Raw genomic sequence first — 24,455 nt, 5'->3', positions numbered from 1 at the left:
ATAGACACTTTCAATTCAACCAATAAATGCGATCGGTCACACACTATAAGCACACATGCATAACCCTAAACCCTACAGTGACTCTTACAATGAAATTACAATGCCATACAGCCATTGCATATAATTACCTTCACAAAAAAGCTGACACCTACAGTAAAGTACCTGACATCTCCGAATTTGCTTTGCATCTCAGAAACAGGTCTATGGATGGGGAATATTGATGAAAGTCAGTAACAGCACAGCCGAATGCCAGGGCCAGGTTTGGTAGCCTCGGTCTGAAAAGGAATTGTGAAAGTTTCAAGCAGAAGCATGCTTTTTTTCTCTGCTGGCACAAAACTTGTGATGAAGTCAAAGATGGCACAAGGAACTCAGCACATCATTGTTTGACTTGATTGTTAATACAGGATGATGATTGATGGATGATGATGATGATTGATGGATGATGATGATGATGATGGGAAAGGTCATTGTTGAAATGAGCTGAACTATAAGGACATATTTACCTATGGAATAACTGTGTCCGTAAACAAAAGTAAAGAATATGTCGAGGTTGGGTTAACAAAGATGTAGACTACTGTAGACTTGCAACAATGAAGTAAACATTGAATCTGTTTTGTTTTTTTTATCCACATTTTGGTATGAAGCTGGGTCAATGTGGGTTAACATGCATGTTCCTTTCAAAGGAAATAAAGCTATAAAATAAAATCTCTACCTGTTTATCTCTTGGGCATCTCTTGAAGCTACTGCAGTTTCAACTTCTTTTATGGAGAGAGGGAGTTTATTCCACTCCACAGCACCAGTATAGTTCTGTTTTGTGCTTATATTTTGTGTTATACCTATTGATTCTTGATTCTTATCCTGTGCCTCTTCTATTCTATCTTTCTGCTGCTGTAATGCCCAAATGTCCCCTCCTGGGGATCATTACAGTTATATCTCATCTTAAAAATACAGAAATGTGAAACCAAGGAGGCAAGATGCAATCAGCAGCCATGAATCAACTCTGTCACCTCAAACAGCCTATGACCCGCAAGGAAACCAATTTAATTTAATCTAACTTTCTAGACTGATAAATGCTTTCAGACTAATTTATATTCACATCTTCTCCCAATTTTTGAATCCGAGCGTATGTCTGTCTGTCTAAGAAGATACCAGGTGGCCTCTCTCTCACAGATGTCTGAGACAGATATTTATGTAATGGTGATGAACAGGTGGTTTTATCCAATTGACACCTCAAAAAACACCTTCAAAGTAAAATGAATCCTACTGTAGGGTCATCTCAACCATGACCTTCTGGTTTAGCTGAAGCAAATGATTAGAGAACAAAACAGGTTGGCCTAACCCTTGCTTAGAGTGACATTTGCATCATTAGTGAGAAAACTGATTATTTGAAATGTGCATTCATTACCGAGTCAGGGTGAACATGTTGGGGGGGGGGGCAGAGCAGAGGAGGTTGAACACAGCGTTGAGACTCAAAAGAGAACAAAAGTACCCAAAAGCTGGTGAATTCATTAAACTTTCTCTTTGAAATGAGATGGGACTGGTCGGCAGACCTCATTTACTGACTCAGAAGGAAATTACTTTTCCCTCCTAAAAAATAATATCTCAATCTGCCCTTGGGATATGAAGTGTGCACCGAAGACATTGGACACTTGGGATAATAGAATAACTAATAACCCCAGTATCCTTGATTCATTTGCAGGGACTACTATATAATGTGACTATTCGCGGAGTTCACACGTGCGCAGAAAATCGTGCACGCCCGCGTGCACATTATACAGGCTGTGTTCCTCCCGATTTACAAATTAAGCACTGCACTCGCTCACCTAGTCTCCAGAGCAGAATGGGCAATCAAGACATGATTGCTCACTGGTGTCAACACCCCACCAGGGTCCACATTATCATCCTGTGCCGCAGTTCATAAATCAAGAGGTGCAACAGGCGTAATCAAAGTCTACTGTTGCGCCAAGTGTGCCGGCACCGAGCAGACGCACTGTTGCAATGGATTGAGTGGTTGATACAATTCTGTGCTCCCACTGAGTTTAGAAATATGGTTCGATAACAAGGTAAATCATCTGAACATGATCTGATGAAACGGTATACAACACAGGGTACTTAGTTGGATTTCTGTGGGTCATTTGGATACCAGAAAAGGCCGTACTGTAGATTACAGTAGTTGAAGCTGTGCACATACGAATGAAGGTTGCATGTAAATTATTCACCTAAAAGATTATTCTGACGCTGGAACCATTGAGACAGAGTCTGGTCTGATATAGAAAAAAGACAATATTCTGGTGTACAGGGTAGATCCTGTAGATTCACATCCATGGATAATGGACAGTGGATAATGGATCGTCTCAATCCAGCACACGCAGAATCCTGGACTTGTCCCTCATCCCTGGACTATCTTGCACCCTATCCTCATCCCCTGGCCCAAGACACCCCTCTCCATGCACACAGACATATACAGACACTCTCCCTACACACACACAAACCGCACACTCCCTCCCTCCCTCCCTCCCTCCCTCCACACACACACACACACACACACACACACGCACACGCACACGCACACGCACACGCACACGCCCTTTGTCTATCCCAATCATCACCCCACACTGTTCTGCACGTCAGTCACTCCTTGGTTATCATCCAGTCTACCAGCATGCATGGCATGGCTCCAGGATATGGACACATCAGCACCACCACACAGACACACTGTCTAGTTTATGACCTATTGATTTAACAGACCCTCTCCCTTGGTCAGGTCTCCAAGGGGGGAGGCATCTTCACCTTGTAACTTAAAGGTGCAGTAGGCGGGTTTGGATCAGAAGAATTTTTTGTTATATTTTTGGTGAATTACATCCCCACAGCAATCAATAAATAACAATCAATGCTCTGACACTAAAATGAAATAAATCATTCATCTGTGGAAATCACAGTTGTGTAATAAGCGTGTCCAATCATTTTGAGTTGCCAACTTGAAAGGATTGGATGGCCTACCTGCCTGTCAACCTACCTACCTGCCTAGCGAGTTCAATTATAAGGAAATAATCAGCAGACAGTACAATATTTTATCAATTGGTAGATTATTAGTGTTGTCACAATACCAAATGTTTTACTTCGATACCAATACCAAATTCAGTAGCACGATACTCGATACTGAAACGATACTTGAAACCGAAACAAACGGTACCCAAAAATCACGGTTCAGTACAGTAAACCAATTAATGATTATTACGTTAAAAGAGACCAAATTGACTGGGTGGGCGAGGGGTCTGTGACTAAGCTGACTTGCTTCTGAATCACTCACCCTGACAGTCTCCTAAATGAGAAATCAACAAATAACCTCAACATGAGTCATGACTCAATTATTATTTTGCATCATCATGGTTTTTCCTGCATGAGGTTTCCCCCAAAATGTGTGTGCATCACCCCTTAAAGACCCATTCTGAGCCAGGAAAAACCCTGATCATGTTATGACAACTTACAACTAAGTTAATATCAAAATAGGTAATATGCTTCCATTACATGAAAATTGGTCATTTACAATTAATCCATTATGTTCAATCATCATCTCGGTATCAATTTAATTTAAGACCTCACCTAAAACCCTGAAGATGCAACTGTTGCATCAGTCTGCTCTACTGTACATCTCCAGTCCTATCCTGTGTTTCTCTCTCTCTAGGGTACTGTTGTTCCTCCACTCTCTCTCTCTAGGGTACTGTTGTTCCTCCACTCTCTCTCTCTAGGGTGCTACTGTGTTCCTCCACTCCCTCTCTCTAGGCTGCTGCTGTGTTCCTCCACTCTCTCTCTCTAGGGTGCTACTGTGTTCCTCCACTCTCTCTCTCTAGGGTGCTACTGTGTTCCTCCACTCTCTCTCTCTAGGGTGCTACTGTGTTCCTCCACTCTCTCTCTCTAGGGTGCTACTGTGTTCCTCCACTCTCTCTCTCTAGGGTGCTACTGTGTTCCTCCACTCTCTCTAGGCTGTTGTGTTTCTTCACTCACACTGCTGCTGTTTTTCCTACATAAAAATGCTTTAAAATTGTGACTTTTAGACTGACATTCAACTATAAATGGAAATATCTGTCTATTAGGGATGTCACAATACCAGACATTTGTAGTAGTGAATACCAGTAGTGAAATTCCACGATCCTCGATACCCAATTCAATACCATAATTGAAAAAATGTATTTCCCATGTACTGTACTTCAACATACACTACTTTATTAAAAACACCCTCCGGCCGATACTGTAAAAGGAAAATGCTAAGATTTAATTTAGCAAGTATAGCTAATAACTAAGAAAACAGGCTACACAAAACAAAAAGACATGAGGCCTCATTAGAAGTACCTCTGACTAATAATGCTCCACGAGATGGACAAGCCATCAGCGGTGTAGGTTCCGGTGTGGTACCTACAACGGCTCTCACGGGCTGGCTAGATATGAACAAATGTTTCTCCTAAAATTGTAACAACTCCGTCAGGCTAAAAATAAATATTTGTTTTAATGCCAGAACTGGAAGACTTTAATATTGCTAATGTTTTAATGGAGTTGAATATGGCGAAAATTAGCATCACGGCTAGCCTTTAACGATTGCCTGTAGCCACAGCTTGGTATTAATGTTGGTGTTTGACGCCTGTCTTGTCAGTGTTCCAGTCAACTTTCTCCTATTTTTGGTCATAGATTTGTGCTACATTCAAGAGAGAATAAAATAGATAATAGATAATGGAAATAAAAAATAAATAAAAAATATGAATAGGCTGAGCCTGGGAATGGGGAACCACCTGTCAGCCGTGATGACAAGCATCCTGAGGGCCATAATAGTAGCTGTGGATTGTAACCTGATGAACATCAAATATTTCCGAACAATTATTTATGACGTGTGCAGTGCACTGAATAAACCCGGAGCAGTCTAAGGGTCTAAATCTGAGAGCTGAATCACACGTTTGCCCTATTGCGTCATGTTCCGTTTGTGTCTGCAAGACTTTTAAATCCCGTCCGACCGCAGACACCCACCAGTATCCCCAAACGACGCGAGAAGGCTTCGTGTTCAATTGATTTTACACGATTCTCTCCCTGGAGGAAAGGAAACACAGACTAAAATTGTGTTTATCTTTTGCCCAGCCCATTAGGAGGGCTGAGTCACTCACTCATTTATTTATATCATATACTGTAGAAAAAACATCTGTGAATTATATATGACAGACAAGTGATGATATGGTGGGGGGTTCAGTAATTGCTTATTAAGAGTCAGGAACCCTTGATGTGTTGATCTTGAAGTTTCTACATAGACGTTCAGTATAATCCTACCTTCTGTGGCTGAACAGGGTAAGAGAGTCATTCGGATCGTTGATTATTTCACACAGTTATGCCTCATTTATGAGTCCTTTATCATCCTTTATGAAGCTACACTTCATCTGAAAATACAAACTTCCATGTAAGCATCTTTAAAGGACAAGAACAGCGTCTTTTCAATTCAATTCAATTCAATAACCTTTAAAGTCGAAGGACACTGAGGTTGCCCTCATTTACAGTGACGACGAGTAGCATTAGCAGCATGTCAGCAGCACAGCATCACTATCAAGTTGATAGATGGCGTAGTGAAGACACGGGTCTAATGGGACATCAGCTATAGTCGTCCTGATGCCTGAGGCCCACTGGGACCCTGAAGTGCTGTACTCTGTTCTATATCCACAATGTCACGTGTCTACGTGCGTCCTGAGAACTTCCTGGGAAGTTCCTCTGGTGAGCGAACGGAAGAACTGATCTAAGGGAGGAGGAGAGCAAAACGACAAGGAGGATAGAGGGGACACTGACCGGGGGGGAACGGGGAGAGGGGTCATCTAGTAGCCTTGCTAGACCATCCTGTGAGGTCTGGACCTCTAGCTATGTCAAGCGATTTCTCTCCGATTACGTTTCGACCGGGCCAGTCAGGGACTGTGTCCTGACTGCTGTTCTGCCCCCCGGTAGAACCAGGGCCGGCAGAAGGCAATTGGCCGCCCCCGACAAGTTGTTGAGCAAGGGGGGGGGGGGGGGGTTGATAGAGGACAATTCCGCGATTGTCGGAAGATTTGTTGAGGGGGGGGGGGGGGGGGGGGGCGGCTAGCTATTTGTGCGCCCCTAGTGCGTCGGCGCCCTAGGCAATTGCCTTGTGCACCGCCCCTGGGTACAACAAAGCCCTGACTGGTTCCCGTAGTTGATGCATACAAATGAAATACAGGCCGTTGGCTAAACAGTGCCCTGAAGCAACAAGCTGTAAAATTAACGTTAGTAGAATAAACACAACCATAAGTGCAGTTACTGCATAAATAGACTCAATAACAACAATTAAACAAGAACTAGAGTATGCACTAGAGGTGTTTCTCGGAGTAAAAGACGTTTTCGCCTTTCTACCGACTTGATTTGGCAAAAGTTTTGTTACGCTGACAGGCTGGAGGAGTTAGTGTGTCAAGGTGAACACTCCCGCCCACTGAAATTGCTCGAGATCTAGGGCATTGCTCAAAGCAGAGAGGCCTTGACTGTTGGGATACATGACAATTAGGCATCTCAAATCTCTACGGTTAGTTGTATTCAGGTGTAGTGTAAAAATGTGCAAACCCTTTGGCATCAAAAAGAGGAGAATGTGAGTGATGCTGATAGAGAGCTGGTTTAATTAGTTGAAGAGGAGACAGATGGGAAAAGAAAGGCAAAAGTCTGCAGCCCTGTGATAAGCAGTCTAATAAAGGCTGTCAAGGCGAGCCAAGCAGAGACGCATACATCCTCTATGAAGTATATTCCCTCAATAGTATGAGGGATTTTAAAGGATTAGTTTGGTATTTAGCATCATAAGCCCCAGCTGTGACATGAGCAATGAGCGCTAATATCTCATGCAAAGTCTGTCAAAATGTTGATATGGATGGATATGACTGATATGATCATAAATAACCTCATAACAGGACATTTCTAACTTCCACAATAACACTGAGGAAGTGTGTTGCATAAACCTTGTTTCCACTGTCGTGCCGAACCGTTCTGAGCACGCAGGGTAACCGTGTTTCCACATGGGACCGGTTGGGCCCAGAACCGTTCGCAGAACCGTTCCCATGGCACGGTTGTCTACCCGTACTGAGTGAAGCAGAACCGTTCTTTAGTAGAAATGTGAAAGTTAGTTCCGCAAACAACATTCTGTGGAACCTAACAGCCAGAGAGGTGGAAACAGACACTGTAACCGTTCCCACGGGTTCGGAGCAGCGCGGTTGGAGCACGGTATCGGTTCGGCACGACAGTGGAAATAAGGCTATAGACGTCCCGACCTACCTTCCGAGGACTTTGATGGGTATGGAGACGATGAGTGTTCCCAGCAGGCCTCCGATTGCAAATATAGAAACGGTGAGGGACCACAGCAAAGTTACCGTCTCTGCTCTGATTGGTTCCCCGTTTCGCTCAATCCACGTTTTGTTGTAGAAGGCCTTGATATACTGTGTGGAGAGGAAGATGTGTTTATTAAATCACAAGTGGTTCATTATTGAATGCGTTCTTTCTTTCATTCAAACTTTGCATTTAAATTCCATGTGTTACAATAAGTGGACATAACAAGGATATTATAGAACAGCTAGTTCCGAGTGCGTATTGTGAATGGCCAAGACACATCCAGAGCCGTTACTTTTATCTTGTGTCATTTTAGGATGCCTATTTATAACATCTTGGCCAGGGACCACGGATGAAAATTAGCCTCCTGGCTAAATCTGGTGTATTTACATTTGTTGTTGATTGATATGCATTGTCCTTTCTCAAATAAACTGAAAAATGAAAATGAAAAGCAATAACACACGAGAGGTCCAACTCGAGCTTATAGTTTAACAAGGGGGTTCCACAGCATATCAGGTACTCCACTCAGGAGTCGGACATGGCAGGAATTCCCCCTTGCCTGGATGTCTTGCTTATGTTTGAGAAGGGATTCAATCAATCAATCGCTTTATTTGTATAGCGCATTTCATACCCAGAGGCAACATAATGCGCTTTACAGAGAACAAGGGAGGTGGGCATACGACCCACTCTCTACATATTCCAGAGGGAAGCAAAGAAACAGTAATCACCATTTTAGGTTCCGAGTGTTCTGTTTTTTAGGGTCTTCTTTGAGGCAAGTAACCATGTGTTGTGTGTCTATACCTGTACCTCCGTCCAAGGTGCTTGTATTGCTCTTAAGGAAAGAGGACAGAACGGACATATTCTCTCTCCTCCCCCCCACCCCCAGCACCCACCTCCACCGGACAGACCCTTACGCTCCGTCCGCCTTCCATGCACTCTGATCAGGTCAGTATCAGGTCAGTACCAGGTCAGTACCAGGTCAGTATCAGGTCAGTACCAGGTCAGTACCAGGTCAGTACGAGGTCAGTGCCAGGTCAGTACCAGGTCAGTACCAGGTCAGTATTAGGTCAGTACCAGGTCAGTATCAGGTCAGTATCCGGTCAATACCAGGTCAGTATAAGGTCAGTATCAGGTCAGTACCAGGTCAGTACCAGGTCAATACCAGGTCAGTATCAGGTCAATACCAGGTCAGTATCAGATCAGTACCAGGTCAGTACCAGGTCAGTACCAGGTCAGTATTAGGTCAGTATCAGGTCAGTACCAGGTCAGTACCAGGTCAGTACCAGGTCAGTATCAGGTCAGTACCAGGTCAGTACCAGGTCAGTACCAGGTCAGTACCAGGTCAGTATTAGGTCAGTACCAGGTCAGTACCAGGTCAGTATCAGGTCAGTACCAGGTCAGTACCAGGTCAGTACCAGGTCAGTATCAGGTCAGTACCAGGTCAGTATCAGGTCAGTATCAGGTCAGTACCAGGTCAGTACCAGGTCAGTATCAGGTCAGTATCAGGTCAGTACCAGGTCAGTACCAGGTCAGTACCAGGTCAGTATCTGGTCAGTACCAGGTCAGTATCCGGTCAGTACCAGGTCAGTACCAGGTCAGTATCTGGTCAGTACCAGGTCAGTATCTGGTCAGTATCAGGTCAGTACCAGGTCAGTATCAGGTCAGTATCCGGTCAGTATCAGGTCAGTACCAGGTCAGTACCGGGTCAGTATCGGGTCAGTACCAGGTCAGTACCGGGTCAGTACCGGGTCAGTATCGGGTCAGTACCAGGTCAGTACCAGGTCAGTACCAGGTCAGTATCAGGTCAGTACCAGGTCAGTATTAGGTCAGTATCCGGTCAGTATCCGGTCAGTATCAGGTCAGTATCGGCTCAGTATCGGCTCAGTATCGGCTCAGTATCGGCTCAGTATCGGCTCAGTACCAGGTCAGTATCAGGTCAGTACCAGGTCAGTACCAGGTCAGTATTAGGTCAGTATCCGGTCAGTATCAGGTCAGTATCAGGTCAGTATCGGCTCAGTATCAGTTCAGTACCAGGTCAGTACCAGGTCAGTATTAGGTCAGTATCCGGTCAGTACCAGGTCAGTACCAGGTCAGTACCAGGTCAGTACCAGGTCAGTATCAGTTCAGTACCAGGTCAGTACCAGGTCAGTACCGGGTCAGTATCGGGTCAGTACCAGGTCAGTACCAGGTCAGTATAAGGTCAGTACCAGGTCAGTACCGGGTCAGTATCGGGTCAGTACCAGGTCAGTACCTCGGCATCTTCCTCTCCTGGGCTGCCCCCCACCCACTAATCCCACGGCGTGAGATCAACCAGCTCAGCACTGATTCCTACTGAATAAAGAAAGTTCATTCTCCTTTGTTTTGTTTTTGTTTTTTAATAAATGACATGACAGTCCTGTGATTACCGGCATTCTGTGATTCACTCCGGAAGTAAACGTTTCTGTCTTTCTGTGTGTGTGAGAGAGTGTGTTTATAAGGGAGTAGTATGGCAAGTAAAAATATCATGATTGCGTTACATAAAGGGATTAAAGATGGCAATCTATTTTTTAATTGTATTCCCAAATGCCGGGTTGGAATCAATGCAAGGTTTTGTTGCGAGTCCTCTTGGGATTGTACAGTAGTTGAAGACCCCCCCCCCCACCTACACCTTTCTCAACAATACTGTATCTGTTTATCATGACTGCAAAAATATTGTTTTTGTTCATGTGCAGGTCAGTATACAGACATGTAGACTTGAAAGGAGCAACGTAGAGATGTCCAAACACTGTCCAGCTGTTGAGAAATATAATTCTGAGCAAAGACGATTTTTTTGTTTATGTTCTATTCTTACCCTCCAGAGTGTCATCTTCTTTTGTCTACATCACTGGTTTGTCAACACAATAATGTAGGTGTTGTTGTGTTGATCCAGTGTTTCCTGGAGTGCTAACAAGGTCTGGCATGAGGAAATCCATGGCAGGTCTTCTACCCTCCACAAGGACAATCAAAAAGCTGACCCTGATATGGCGACTCACCAATGCCGGAGCGTTGACCACTGACAGGTTGTACCCGTAGAGAAAGGATGAGCCGAGCGCACCGAAGAACGCTGCACTCATCAGGCAGGCTGTGATTCTCTGCAGGGTAAAACACACACACGTACAACAGATTATTTCTATAGGCTCACTGTCCCGAGGATCATCGCTGTACTGTGTAATGTTCTATATTGATCAAGGTGAAATGAAAACCGAGGGAATTCTGGGAAAGGACATTCCGGATTCCATAATTAATGCCAGATCCTTCATTCCTCCCTTATAAATGAGCGCCTTGACAACCACCGTCAGATTGAGTCAATGCCAACAAATCTATAATGCGTGCATGTTCCATTTAGAACGTTAGTGGAATGAAATTGGTAAACTTCGTTCATCGAGCGGTCATTAAAAATGATCAAATGTTAAGTGGACATCATTGGATTCCCCTCGGCCTAAAGAAACTAGCTTTTATTGTTTTTAGTCGAATGGTGTCATATAGCCTGGTGGTGTCTAGCTAGTGAATGTAAATGCAAGAGGTAACAGCGTGCAAACGTGGAGATAATAACATGGGCACTAATGCTGTCGTTTAGTCAGGGAGAGAGGACAGTGACATTTGTCACAGTGGCATCGAGTGTGGATGGTCCAGGCTAGCAAGCTATATTTGAGGTAGCATAGTGCCGTCAACAGTCCTCGTTCTCTAGCCTGCCGACTTGCTCTTAGCTGAGCTCATTTGCATATGGAAAAAGCACTCAATCCGCTCAATCTGATCTCGTGGTCAACAGAGGGGTATAGAGGCATGCTAGAACGCTTTTTCTGAGTGGTATTTTCAACAAAAATACTCAGACATGTTTTGGGGACTTAAGCCCAAAGACTTAAATTCAATTGTTGAAAAGTAGCATAATAGGACTCCTTTAAACTGTGTAGGCTACAGCACTTTAAAAACCTCTACAGCACTTTAAATTTCAACACTTTATGAGGTCATAAAGCACCTTAGTAATATATTAACTTAAACTGTCCTTCCCAAAATACAGTGGTGAATAAATAACCCCAAGATTCCAGAGAAATCAAAATCCCTTTGTGATGGAAATCCATCACTGTGGAAGACGTTGGAATTTACATACCTATTTACCATTTCATTATTTGTATTCTAAGCTAATGAAAGATATTTGAATAATACATGCACACGGAGGGGATTAGATAGGAAGTCTTGGTGCTATTCGCTCAAGCAGGCAACCACCTTCCAGTGTGTGTGTGTGTGTGTGTGTGTGTGTTGGGGGGGCACAAGAAGTCTTTGTAAGGAGAGAGCATCATGCTAGAGGAGGGGAAAGGAATGCAGACGAGTGACTGAGAGAGAGAGAGAGAGAGAGAGAGAGAGAGAGAGAGAGAGAGAGAGAGAGAGAGAGAGAGAGAGAGAGAGAGAGATATCTGTGCTCGGGGAGGAGAGAGCATCATCCTACACCTGGGACCCGGGGTGAATAAAGGAAGGAGGGAGCAGCAGGAGGAGGATGGGGGGAGAGAGAGGGAGAGAGAGGTGGGGGTGTGGAGAGGACAAGAGTGAGGAAAGGTCAAGAGTGAGGAGCAATCAAATGTGAGAGGAGAGGAGAGGAGAGGAGAGGAGAGGAGAGGAGAGGAGAGGAGAGGAGAGGAGAGGAGAGGAGAGGAGAGGAGAGGAGAGGAGAGGAGAGGAGAGGAGAGGAGAGGAGAGGAGAGGAGTGGAGGCTTGAATGGAGAGGGGAAGGGAGTGGAGAGGAACTGGAGGCAAAAGGTGAAGAAGAAAGTATGTCCTTGAGGTGAGAGGAGGAACGTAGGCAGAAGGAGAGGTGTAGGCAGAAAAGACTAAAAGAGGAGTGGGAACAAAAGGCAATATGAAGCGTGAGGATAGAGTTCTGTGACTGAGTTTTCAGCCTGACCAAACAATCTTTTTAGAGAGTATATTGGAATTGCTTGACAGTCTAGCATCTGCACAGTGGCGCTTCTCATTTCAATTGACATTATTGCAAGTGTAACCGAGTGAATCGTGAGTCCGCAGAAATCCTCGTCAAGCGAGTCCGTCAGTCCCTCCAAGGGCAACTGTCGGCGCGTCCGCCTCACAAAAGGAAGAGCTCGGAAGAGCTGTGGGTTCAAATCCTGCTCTGGATAAGCCCTTAACATGGGTCTATCATTATTCAAGTAATAATATCAGATCTTATGATGCCAAGTGGTCTCATTCACATCTTTCCCTGTTCCAAAGACAAGAACATGTGTAGCAATGCAGTTCCATGCATCATAGGAACTATTAGTTAACAATCCCTTTAGTCAAAATCACATTAACATACTGTATGTAGACCAGGGTTCTCAATGATATGGCCCCCAAACATGGCGCAATTTGACAAATATTGGAGTGTGTGTAGTTCATACAATTGGAGTGTGTGCAGTTCCTGTTCTGACCACTAGAGAGTAGTAGTGTGATACACATTCATTCTTTTGACTATTTGTCCTCCCCCCACCTGAGGAAATCTATAAGGGGGTGGCGATTACAAAGGCCTCAATGTGTCTAGCCACAGTTCATTCTTCCCATTTCCAATACATATTGTTCTATACACAAAAAAAACTATACTTTGTATCCAAGTAAACGTTTAGTCCATTCTACTGAGGGGCCCTGCTCCAGATCCACGGAGTTTGGAGCCTGAGGAGCATCCTTGCTTGTCTGGTTCTTGTTCTACATGTTTGGATGTTTAGGTTCCTGTAGAGGTGAGGTGTATTGTGGGTACAGTATTTAGATAATTTGATAATGTTGGATAGATTAGAGTAGACTAGTGACAGTGTAGTATATGGCTAGGTCATAGTGTCCAACTGTGAAGCTGTTTGTCATGCCCATAGGTGGGGTGTTTGTTTCTGTAGGCTGCACAACCATTTTCTATGCTCCCATATTCGGAGTTCACTTTCTGAGCGCATCATCTGGAGCAGGAGCGAGGGCTGCTGTTGAGGTCAGGGGTCAGAGCAGTGCTGTTGTGGTGTGCTGGTGGTCTACTCTTGCCTGTGTGTGTGGTCCCAGGCTCAGTTTCTCTTCCTCAGATTTCTGCTTTTTTTTGCTCTCGAAACTCACAAGAATGCACAGATTTACATTATGAAACCCAAAATATTCTTGAGAACAAAAACCCCCAACCCCCTAGCCTGACACTCAGACTGAATTTCCAGTTCATTTCACTTCATTGTTCAGTCTGAGACTGCTCTCACTGCAGCCGTTTATTGAAATGAGCAGTTCATCCCCAACCAATCACATTGCACAGGTTAATTCAGTCATTGCATTCAAAGGACACTGATTGGCCTGGTGTGAATTCCAACTGAGAAATCAATCTGGACCAGAGCCTTTCCAAACCCTCAATTGCTTTTTGAAAATTAAAAAATGCAGATTCAGGGGCTGGAGCCAAGCAAGCGTAACCAGGGTTACCCGCGTCTCCTATAGGCACAGGCCTCGGGCCTCAAGACCTTTACTCTCTAAAAACTGTTAATGTTCTCAAACAACATCAATTATCAAAACATCAATTATTTGCTATGGACATTATCCTCTTGTGATATAGCTTGTTATAATATAATAAAGTTAGAATTATAAACTGAAACTATGAGCCTAAAACTGACCATGAAAAAACATTTACTCACTAGTCCAGGGGCAAATACTGATATTTTCACAAATTGGTACCATCCAAGGTGACTAAGCAATTTTAGTATTTTTGTCTTCCTACATGTCTCTAGTTTATATTTTCTGCCTATCTAGTAGCTTAATTATAGTAATCACTCAGCCTTGTAGCTTAATGACTTTTATAATGGAAAACTACTGGCGCTTTATTTGGCATTAATACAGGAGAAAAGCCATATGAATGTGTTGACTTTAGTTGTCTTATATTATTGTCCTTAAGCTCTGTGTTTTGATGACAGTAAAAGACGGCCCCCAATCTCACAGAATACCACACAGTCCAGTGTCTCCTTGTTCTGATGGATCCCAAATGAATCTCTCCAACACGGGATTTGAGCGACAGCAGAAGCTGTTTATTCCAGAAGGTTTGACATACAAAAGACGATGGCTTATAGTCTAATGTACAGTTGACCTCTCTGTATGCTGTCTGGACTCAAATCAAAGCATTGGTCTCGTTGCAACGTTCTTATGTGGTTTGAGTGTCCCCCCTCCCTCGTCTCTTCTCCGATGAGACTGTCTCTCTGGTCTCTTCTGTGGCCTTGTTTTGTCAAGTTAACCTACGCCGGCTTGGCGCACAGATCTCTATCTCTAACCACAACAATGGTGTTTGGCACAGAGTGTACCAGCCATGGAATGTCATCTTTATCTCATAAGTCTATGGAAGAGGGACACCATTTCTTACAGAAAGCTCCAGCTACAGCCATACTCAGAGGTCAATCATAATAATTAGGAAATAGCTAACAGGATCAGATTAAAAGGCATTTCTCTGAAAATCAACCATATTCAACAAGTGTCATGTGTAACACAACATTTAGACCCTAGCACTCATGAGAGCACAGACCTCCGCCAATTCATGCATGTGGTCAGCATGTACAGTGACATTAGGGTGCTGATACTTATGCGGTGTTCACACCGTGCGCGGCGAGAAAATTTGCGCCGCCCAGTTCGCCCAATCTAGCCGCGGGATCAATGGGTCGCCGCGCGAATCCGCCGCAGAAAGTTAAAAAAAAATGAACGAATGCCGCTGCGCGGCGAATCCTGGCCGTCGCGCCGCCGAGTTCGGTGATTCGTGCCGCCCGCCGCCCAGTTCACGCGAATTGTATTGACTTTCTATGTAAACTCGCCGCGCCGCAGGGAAAAATTTGTGCCCGGTGTGAACACAGCATTAGAGGTGCCAAATATACTGGTGGTGCTTCAATCAATCAAAGCTTTATTTGTATAGCGCATTTCATACCCAGAGGCAACACAATGCGCTTTACAGAGAACAAGGGAGGTGGGCATACGACCCACTCTCTACATATTCCAGATGGAAGCAAAAAAACAGTAATCACCCGGGGGCCAGATAAGTGAGCTGTAAAAATTCTTCCCTGACCCCTCTCAACAAGGCGATCGAGCAAGCTCCTGGAGTATGTTTGTCTACCGGCTAAGAACATTTATAAAGCAATACATTGCATTAAATGTTGCAGGTTCACTGTTCACTTCACTGTTGCAGGTTATGAGTCGCTGGGTTTGACACAGCTGGGGTCAGCTGAACGGATGCTCTTCAGCTCTGCTCTCTGAGCTCCGTCGCTAGCTGGATAGCTGGATACGGAACCAACAGCAGTAATCTAGCTAGCTACGAGCACTGAAACGAAATAACGGCAAAACAAATTCTACTGATTTATTACCAAAATATTCGACTCTGGTCCATCGGGATTGAACACCACCACAGGCAACAGAGATGGCTAACATGTCCCCAGGGACACACTGTAACCTCTGTAAGGATTGGCTGCTTTCATCTACACAAAAGAGTGCTGAGTAGGACCATTTATTAATGTATATGGATAGAACTATTGATGTTCAGTCAATAGAACAGAGATAAAACAGAAATAAAAAGTTATATGAGACAGAACCGAACCCTTTCTGGTTCCAAATTGTATATTTTTACAGGGTTGTAAATGCATGCAAAAGGGACCAAAAGGGCTTTTTTTCTGACCGGAACATGTTTCTCTTGAAGTTTTTCATCAGAAAGTTTTGCTACTGTATGTGTACAAACGGTTCTACACCGAACCTTTTGTGTGAGTGCTTACCCTGATATTTAATTTTGTGTAAGGGCCATAAAACACATTCTACAAACATCCTAGAATAACACACCCCATTCAGTGTCTGGCTTCCACATGTAGCAGCATAGCCTACTTTATTGAATCCACAGGGGGGAAATTCCAACCCTTACAGTTCCAGTCACAAAAGGGGCACCGTCAAGAGAAGTAAATGGGTCGTCAGGATTCCCATGTAACCAAAGACAACCATGTTGCTTACAGGAAGTCCTACTGTACTCTTCTCACATGAATGATTGACAGTAGTATTAGTCAATCTGTTGACAGTCTTGTCTACGGATAGTGAGTTGACAGACTTGACAAGGACCAGACACCTCCCACTAACCTTTTCAGAGTGGTCTTGAGATTTGTCTGTCGTTTTATCATTGTTGTTTGGTTTAACATGTTGAGTCTTCTCCTCAGGCTTCTCCATCTTTGGTTTTCAGGACACTGGAATGAGAGAGTCAATATGCAGGATTACATGAACAATAGTATTGAAATTGCTGCATTTAACCAACCACACTTGACATTATTTGATAAGGCACATTTGAATGTACTGTATCCATATTCAACAACTAGAACACTGTCTGGAATGATCCAGATAACATTTAAATTGCTAAAGTGGGATTTTTGACAACAGAGTGATGCTGCAATTAAAACAACTACTGTAACACTGATTAACACATTTCTACAGATAACCAAATGAACACAGTCCATGGTTGCTATTTTTTGGGCCAGACAACACAAAGGTAGTCAGTTTGCCATCTAGTGGCTATCATTATAATGTAACTATCTGAGTTAGTAGAGACAGTCATGGGGCCATAACCCCACATGGGGTCACCTGATATGTAAATATGGTTACAGGAGAATTTCCAAATCAACACCTACAAATAGGTGCTACAAATAGACTGCAAAATGTTACCACACCAATAGTAAAACCCATTGATGTCTAAAAACAAGTTCAAGTCTAAATGTAATATCTAATCTAATATTAACCAATAATGTTTTTAATCAATCAGACAGTGCAAACCATGAGGAATCATGTTCAACGTCACGTGGGCACTTTCATGCTGGACAAGCAGACGCACACTGCCGGCCTCACCTAACACAGCTGCATAGGGATGTTTAAGCTCAACCACCCTTTCAATATGGTGAGTTCAAATGAACAATGTCGTACTCAGACACAGTGGACTACCATAGCCTCACACAAAGACAAAACATATTTATGCACCAGTATTTGCATTGTTGCATTGCATTGCATCCTTCAGAGAATGGCACTAGCTAATGCATATGGCTGACAGTCAGACCTGTGTTCTCTCATTGGACAGGAGTAGCATTTGCAACTACAGGAAGGGCGCATATTCCTTTCAAAAGTATGAGTGTAAACAAAAAGAAAGTAGAGTAGGAAGAATGGCAGGGCTTCGGAGTATATCCATGCGGCTTACATACTTACATACTTGTATACTTATATACCTTATCAGCCCTTCAGAGTACAATAACCTTAAAAACTAAGAGCCTTTCAGTGGCTTTGCCTGGGGGGTTCTAAACGTCAATGACCAGCTGGCCATACGTTATGTACCTGAATGTTAAGTCGACTATTATCATAGTAACACGTAATAAAACACATACTCACCCACCAAAGTTTTCAACAAACTTCAGTACACCCAGAAGTCTAGTGCCCGTCTGCTCACTCACACCCGTCCTCCAAAAACTCCACTGACCTCAAATCGAACAACGGATGCACTTTAAACAGATAACCTTTCTGCTCATCACCTTCAAAGCCCTCCACAACCTGACCCCCTCCTAATTCCCTGACCTCCTCCGCCGTCACCCCCGTACCCTCCGATCTGCTGACGTCAACCTCCTGACCCGCCCATCCAGAACAGAACACAGAACCTGGGGTGACCAGGTTCTCCATCGCTGCCCCCACCCTCTGGAACTCTCCCCAAACACATTTTAACTGGGTTTAACTTCCTTCCATAGAGTTAAACATGTTTTAAATGACTGGACAGCATAGAATAGCTGTTTTCATCACAACCCCCATTTCCTACCGCAATACCCTCCCCTTGCCAGTCGGTCGATACGTTGCAGTCGTTACATAACGTCCCACAGCTGATGTCACTGCCATGCAAATAAAGGGGCCTCCACGAACTGTGGGTCAGGGTGAGGGCCACGATCCACGTAACAAGGCAAGACCACTGCAATCTTTTCCACGTAGCCTATCAACACAAAAAAGAGAAGGTACAGTCTATTCTTACGGCAGTAAGAATAGACGAACCCACTATTCTTACAGCAGTGGAGCTGCATCCTGTTTTGGCAAATTCTGCTTTCAAAACCTAACCAACCCTAACCCTTAACCATAACCTAACCAAAATATACCTGTAAGGTATCCATGACTAAAATGCTTAAATCGGTACTGCCGGCCCCCGTGAGTATAGTCACTGCCAAAAATCCAGATATCCTCTTTTGAATCTGTAAAGCATGTGTGCTCTTAGTCTATACACCCCGTCAGAGAAGCTGGTGTGTCGTGTGTGTTCAGTCGGTCGAGCATGAGTCCTCATCTCAGTACTGTCTCAGTAGGTTTGAGCCTCATATTGGGCGAGCAAAACATTTAATTGTACATAGTATCAATAACATGTACTTATGACAAATAAAAGGGAACACTTTTACCACGTACAACAAGTGTTATAGTATAGTATGTACAGTGCATATCTAACACTACAGAGCAATTCTCTGCATCTGGATCTGTTAGCAATTTCCTTGGACACCTTCCGCCTGGAAGCATTCAAATTCGGTACGGGTATCCGTAGGGGTCCTGGGCAAGCAGTAACAGGGCCAGATTTTTTTTTATGAATTCACGTTTTGGCTCGTTTTAACAAAACACATTGTTCCTCTCACACAGCGCTGCACTGGTGTAGGCCTATAGGACATCTACTGCACCCAAGTCAAGCCAGTCCATAGAAATCCTACGCCGAATAGAGCGCCGCTCTGATAACAACGCTGAACTATAACCTCGCGCCAACGTTCCAGGTACTCGAGAATTATTTTTGCCGTTGCTCAGCTTTGCCAAAATGTGTGTTCTATTGTGCGCCCAATAGTAGGGGCTAGCTTGCTTGCTAACGTGAACCAAACCAAGCCATCATTCAAATGGGACGTGCCAAACACAACATATCCGCTATGTTCTACTCGTGTCAGTTAAAATGAGTGTGTTCTATTGTCCACTCTGTACAATAGTAGCTACAAACCAGGCTATCTTTCAGACGGGACATAGCTGTGATGCTACAAACAGGTCGGAACAGTTGCATGAAAATAAAAAGAACGAAGAAGTCTTTATTCGTCATGGTTTGACACTCCAACACACACATGCAATGGGCAACTTGAACACACACACACGAAATGTTCTGTGCCCTTATCCTATCCCACCCTCCCTCAACTGAGGGCAGCCGGGAGCAGATGAGGGCACGTGCATGGGCCGTGCCCGTGGGCCAATCCAAGTACACGTGAGCGATTTTGGGGTTTAGTATCTTGCTCAAGGACACTTCGGCACACTCCGGAAGCTACGATCAAACCGGGGACCTTGCGATCCCCAGCCGGCCACTCCACCTCCTGAGCTACATCTTCTGGTCGAGCTAGCAGTCAGTAAAATCGACTAAATGTCAAGAGGAGGATTTCATTGGATTCCTCTCAGCCTACAGAATCTAGCAATGTGCTTTTGGGCAGTTTGCAGTCGATTAGTGTTGTCCTAAGCACAGAAAATAACCACCCATTGACCACCATTCAGTGGGGACTTGAAAAATAAAAAATAAAATTAATTTCCCCATTCTGTATGGTGCCCAGTACCAATACCCATTTCCCGCGTTCTGAGGGGGTGACGGGCATATAATGGACCCAGGTTGGTCTGCAGATGAAAGAGGGGTATCCACATGACCTGGTTAGACAATACAATGGAGAGGCACTAGTGAGAAGAGAGGCAGAACAGGGTTAGTAGCACATACAGTACGCAACACATTTTTCACCCAAAAATGCCAGTCGCTAGGCAACACACATCTAGTGCACAAAAGGATATACAGATACTGTTCACCCAGGATGTACACTAAGGATTCACTAGCAGGCTGAAGGCCACCTCTCTGGGTCTCTACTTAAGGCCATGGCTAGTGATTGTAGGTGAGATTGAATAGTTAAATCTTAAGATCTTGCTTAAAAATATCCACACTTTCAGCACTTCTTAAATTCTCTGGCAGGGTGCTCCAGAGGTTGGGGCATAGAAACTGAAAGCTGCCTCCCCGTGTCTCTTGGGCCTGTTTTTGGAACTGTTAGGAGTTCAGTACCTGAGGACCTAAGGGATCTAGTGGGCATGTACCTGACAAGCATGTCTGAAATGTATTCAGGTGCGTGACTGTGGAGAGATAGTATTTAGTATAGGAGTATGTTTTTAAACTGACAGGCAACCAGTGTAGTGATTTTATTTACAATTTTGATGAGCGCCCTCCGTCTTGTCTTAGTGAGGACTCGTGCTGCAGAATTCTGTAACATTTGTAGTTTAGAAATTGATTTCTTTCGTAGGCCAGACATTGCAGTAGTGTAGCCTGCTTGTGATGAAAGCATGCAATCTAGCAATTAAGGACTGGACCGGAGAGGCCGGCCCACATCTCCAATCTTTCAATGAGGATCGCATGGTCTACAGAATCAAAAGCTGCACTCAGGTCCAGGAGGATGAAAACGAGAACAGAGAGCTCTTTGGATTAAGCGTTAATTCTAAGGTAATTTACAACTTTGGCTAATGCAGTCTCTTGTGCTATGATGGGCGCGAAAACCAGACTGGAAGATGTCAAAGGTACAACATGGAGGAAGAGGTTCAATAAGTAAGACGCGTGGTCTTTCCTGGGTGATACTCCTCCTAATATTCGTTATCTTACAGTACATCTGAAGTATGATGCAAATTCCTTGCATTTGGAGGTAGAGAGCAGGTTATTGGTGAGGTGTTTTAACGGAAGGATTTATAAGCCCATTATAGAAAAGAGAACCCTCGAATTCTTTTGGTTTATAGAAATCAATTTTGAGAAGTGGTCTTTCCTTGAATTTCTTATTACCTTTTTAAAAAGGCAGAAAGATTATATCTTCCTTTGAGAATATAATGGTAGACCTGCAGCTTGGTCTTTCTCCATGTACGCTCTTACCTTCTTCAGGTTCTCTTTAGTTGATTAATTAACTAATTTCTTCATGGAGCTTTCGGTTTGGCTGTAACCTTTTTCAGTTTAATAGATGCTACAGAATCGAAGGCTGCCCTTACTTTGGTGTTGACGGTGGTTACTAAGTCTTAATCATTACGTGAAGACCCCACTTCTGGAGTTGATAGACTGTGTTCATTATTACTCTAAAGCTATCAGCCATTGCAGAGATAAGAAGAAGTTTCTTGACAATGCATTCAGTACTAGATAGCAATGCTGTTAAGAAGATACATAAATGGTCAGAGAGAGCGAGGTCACAGAGTAGAGCAATAGTCTGACTCTTTGTAAGAACTAGGTCAAGGGTGTGGCCGCGGTTGTGGGTTGGCTCGGTAATATTTGGGGTAAGATCCATGGAGTTCAGGAGGTTGATAAAATCCTTGGCTTTTGAGTTAGCTTCAGTATCCACATGTACGTATGTTGAAATTTCCAATGATAATAATCTTATCATAGTTTGTATGGATGATGGATGATGGACAGGAGTTCAGAAAAAGGCAGGGCATTGCTTGGGTCGCCTATACAGTTACTGACAGAGCTGGGAAGGGCACTTTAGGACTTTAGCATGGTATTCAAAGGAGGTGAAGTCATTGGAGGAAACACTACTGCAGTTAAGAGCTATGGTGGCTGTTCCTGCACCCTTTTCCCCGCTTCTGATAGACTGATAACTAGTTGGTAGTTCATGATCACCATGGAAATAGCGTCTGGAGAAGAGGACTGGCTCGCCTGACTTTCTCATATTTGATCCACTTGACGGTTTCCTAATAGGAGTGCGATGGGACAAAATGTGCTGAATGGCATATTCAGGTGAGCAAAGCATTTATAGAAGCATAAACGTTGCTATTATGCCAGGTCTCTGTGGGGGCAGAGAATCCAGGTCTTTGGCGATGGAGCGCTGGTGAGATGGAGCTGGTGTTAGACCTCCTGTACCCACGGTTCAGGCTATGTTGAGCCGTAGGGCGGTTGAAACGGATTAGACTCTCCCTGCATCAGGTCCAGGTCCAGGACCAGGACTTTAGCGCTAGCTCCATAGACAACAACACACGAGGGTGTAAGCCGTCCCTGGCAAAGACAGTTTACAAGAATAACAGCGGAAATGCTGCTGTGATTAGCTCTGAATCCAGATTGGTGAGTACTTAAAACTGAGTGACTTGAAAGAAAAGATTTCAATTGGTTATTTACCATCGTCTCCAGAACTCTGGCTAAGCATGGTAAACCTGAGGAACTATACCTGACGCAATGAGAAATTAGAAATGCATGAAAATGGCTCCCTAATGACTGGTGCTGCCAGTTTTATTAAAAAAAAAGATCTACATTGTCCTCACCAGTAGAACACTTTATCTACAAAGTGATTGAATGTTTTTACTTTGAGTCAAGGGCGACTTGCACGTCATCAGACTCAACTGAGCATAAACTATTACATGTCATCCAAAAAGGCTTGAGCATTGAAGGATTTAAGATTTCTCCTCCCAACAATACGTGGCTGTGTTTTCACCAACTTTGTAGTTCTAACGCAAGCCGTGGGACAATGGTCACTTATACCCAATTCAAAAACCCAACAAGCAGAAATTATGTCACATCTGTTAAAGATTAAATCAATAAGAATAGATTTACCATAATTTTTAGGATTCGGCCTAGTAGTCTCAGTGACCAATTGAGAAAGACCCAGATTACCACTCACTTCCTTCGGTTAACCAGAAGCAACACTCCACAAGTCTAGATTAAAATCCCCCATCACTATCATCTCCTAATTTGAATACAAATAGAATATATCAGAGATTTTGTCAATAGCGCTGACCGCAGCCTTGGGAGGCCTGTAGACACCAATCACAAACAATGAGCTAGTAGGCCCCAGTTCAACCTTCAATACAAGCAGTTCGAAACACTGTGGAATAGTAATGGCATTTATGACGAGACAGACGGGCAAGATTTTATGTAAATAGCAACCCCACCACCCCTGCCCACTCTATCGATTCTATATAAATTGTATGGCTGCAGAGCTACAGGGGAGTTACTATCAGACTTCTTTAACCAGGACTCAGACAATACCAGGACATCTGGGTCTGCCTGAGAGATTAACATTTTCAGATTATCTAATTTATGTCGCTGAAGGAGACTTCTTATGTTCAGATGAATCAGCCCAAGACCTCTCCTTTCCTTAAAGGCTGTTGGATTGTTCAGACAGAGCCTGGAATGACAGGGGTCTGGGTCAAGGGGCATAGGTGTCTCACGGTGCGATTCACCGGAGGCCAAGGTCTAAGAGGTACGTCAGCCCAATCTGAGAGGCGGACAGGGAATCTAACCGTGATTCTAATGGGTATGCGCTGACGACTCGCTGTCACATGGAGGTAGACAGTCATCAGAAAGCCCTGATGTAGCCCGATCCGAAGGAGCAGGAGGTCTATATTCATGGAGTAAAGTCGTTAGAACGGATCGGACTTACCCCACACTTTACTTACCCCACACTTTACCTCTGCCTTGCGCTCGCTAGGGCAGAGGTAAAAATGTAAAGAATTTGAACTCACTAAAACGCACGCAAATATATAATATAACCAATGCCCAGGCAATGCAAATGCATTGACACTTGATGTGAGTATTGATAATGTTGACCTACCGTGTGAATCACCGCCACCCAATGACAATATCCTGAGGTAATAATATACAACTTCACTCTGAACCAGTATCAATTCTTGTAGTGAGAGAGTACTGTATTGTGTCAATGAAAACTTCCCCCGTCAATGATTAACATGAGGTCAGCAAATGCACACTCACTGACACGCGCGCACACACGCTCTCACACACACACACACACGCATGCGCGCACGCACACACACTTTGTCAATCCTTCTGTGGGCTGCCTTATTCAAATACAAATTAATGAAAATAAACACTTATCCTGCACTGTGGCATTGTGGGTTAATGTGCTAGTCAGACACTCGCAAACAGTTAAGCCCAATTCACACCAACCCGACAGTCAGCCCCGTGCTTCTGACTGCTCCTGACCTCTCAGAATGGGGCCCCAGCCAGGAGGGAGTTGTAGTAGTCCAGACAGGAGATGACATGGGCCTGGATGAGCACCTACACCATTTTGTCAGTGAGACGGCAAATTATAATAATTATTACAGTATAATTA

At 44.0% G+C, this 24,455-nt stretch overlaps 1 protein-coding gene across 4 annotated transcripts in view; it reads right to left on the bottom strand.

The window, feature by feature from the left end:
• slc2a9l2 (solute carrier family 2 member 9, like 2) overlaps window positions 1–24,014 on the bottom strand; it is a 151,220-nt gene extending 127,206 nt beyond the window's left edge. The window contains exons 1-4 of one of the 4 annotated variants that reach the window (XM_084445624.1): window positions 23,937–24,014; window positions 16,447–16,550; window positions 10,359–10,457; window positions 7,297–7,457 (exon numbers count right to left, since the gene is read on the bottom strand). In XM_084445624.1, coding sequence (XP_084301750.1) covers window positions 7,297–7,457; window positions 10,359–10,457; window positions 16,447–16,533 — 347 coding nt within the window. In that variant the 5' untranslated portion in view covers window positions 16,534–16,550; window positions 23,937–24,014. Of the gene's footprint in view, window positions 1–7,296; window positions 7,458–10,358; window positions 10,458–16,446; window positions 16,551–17,733; window positions 17,836–23,936 lie in introns of those variants that run through there. The other 3 variants (XM_084445626.1, XM_084445625.1, XM_084445627.1) reach the window with 3 other exon arrangements.
• Window positions 24,015–24,455: the final 441 nt, after the last annotated feature.

Source organism: Borostomias antarcticus (genome assembly GCF_949987555.1).
Source record: "Borostomias antarcticus genome assembly, chromosome: 11".
Taxonomy (NCBI): Eukaryota; Metazoa; Chordata; class Actinopteri; order Stomiiformes; family Stomiidae; genus Borostomias; species Borostomias antarcticus.
Note: the sequence above shows the minus strand (reverse complement) of the source record. Positions and strands in the feature narration are given on the sequence as shown.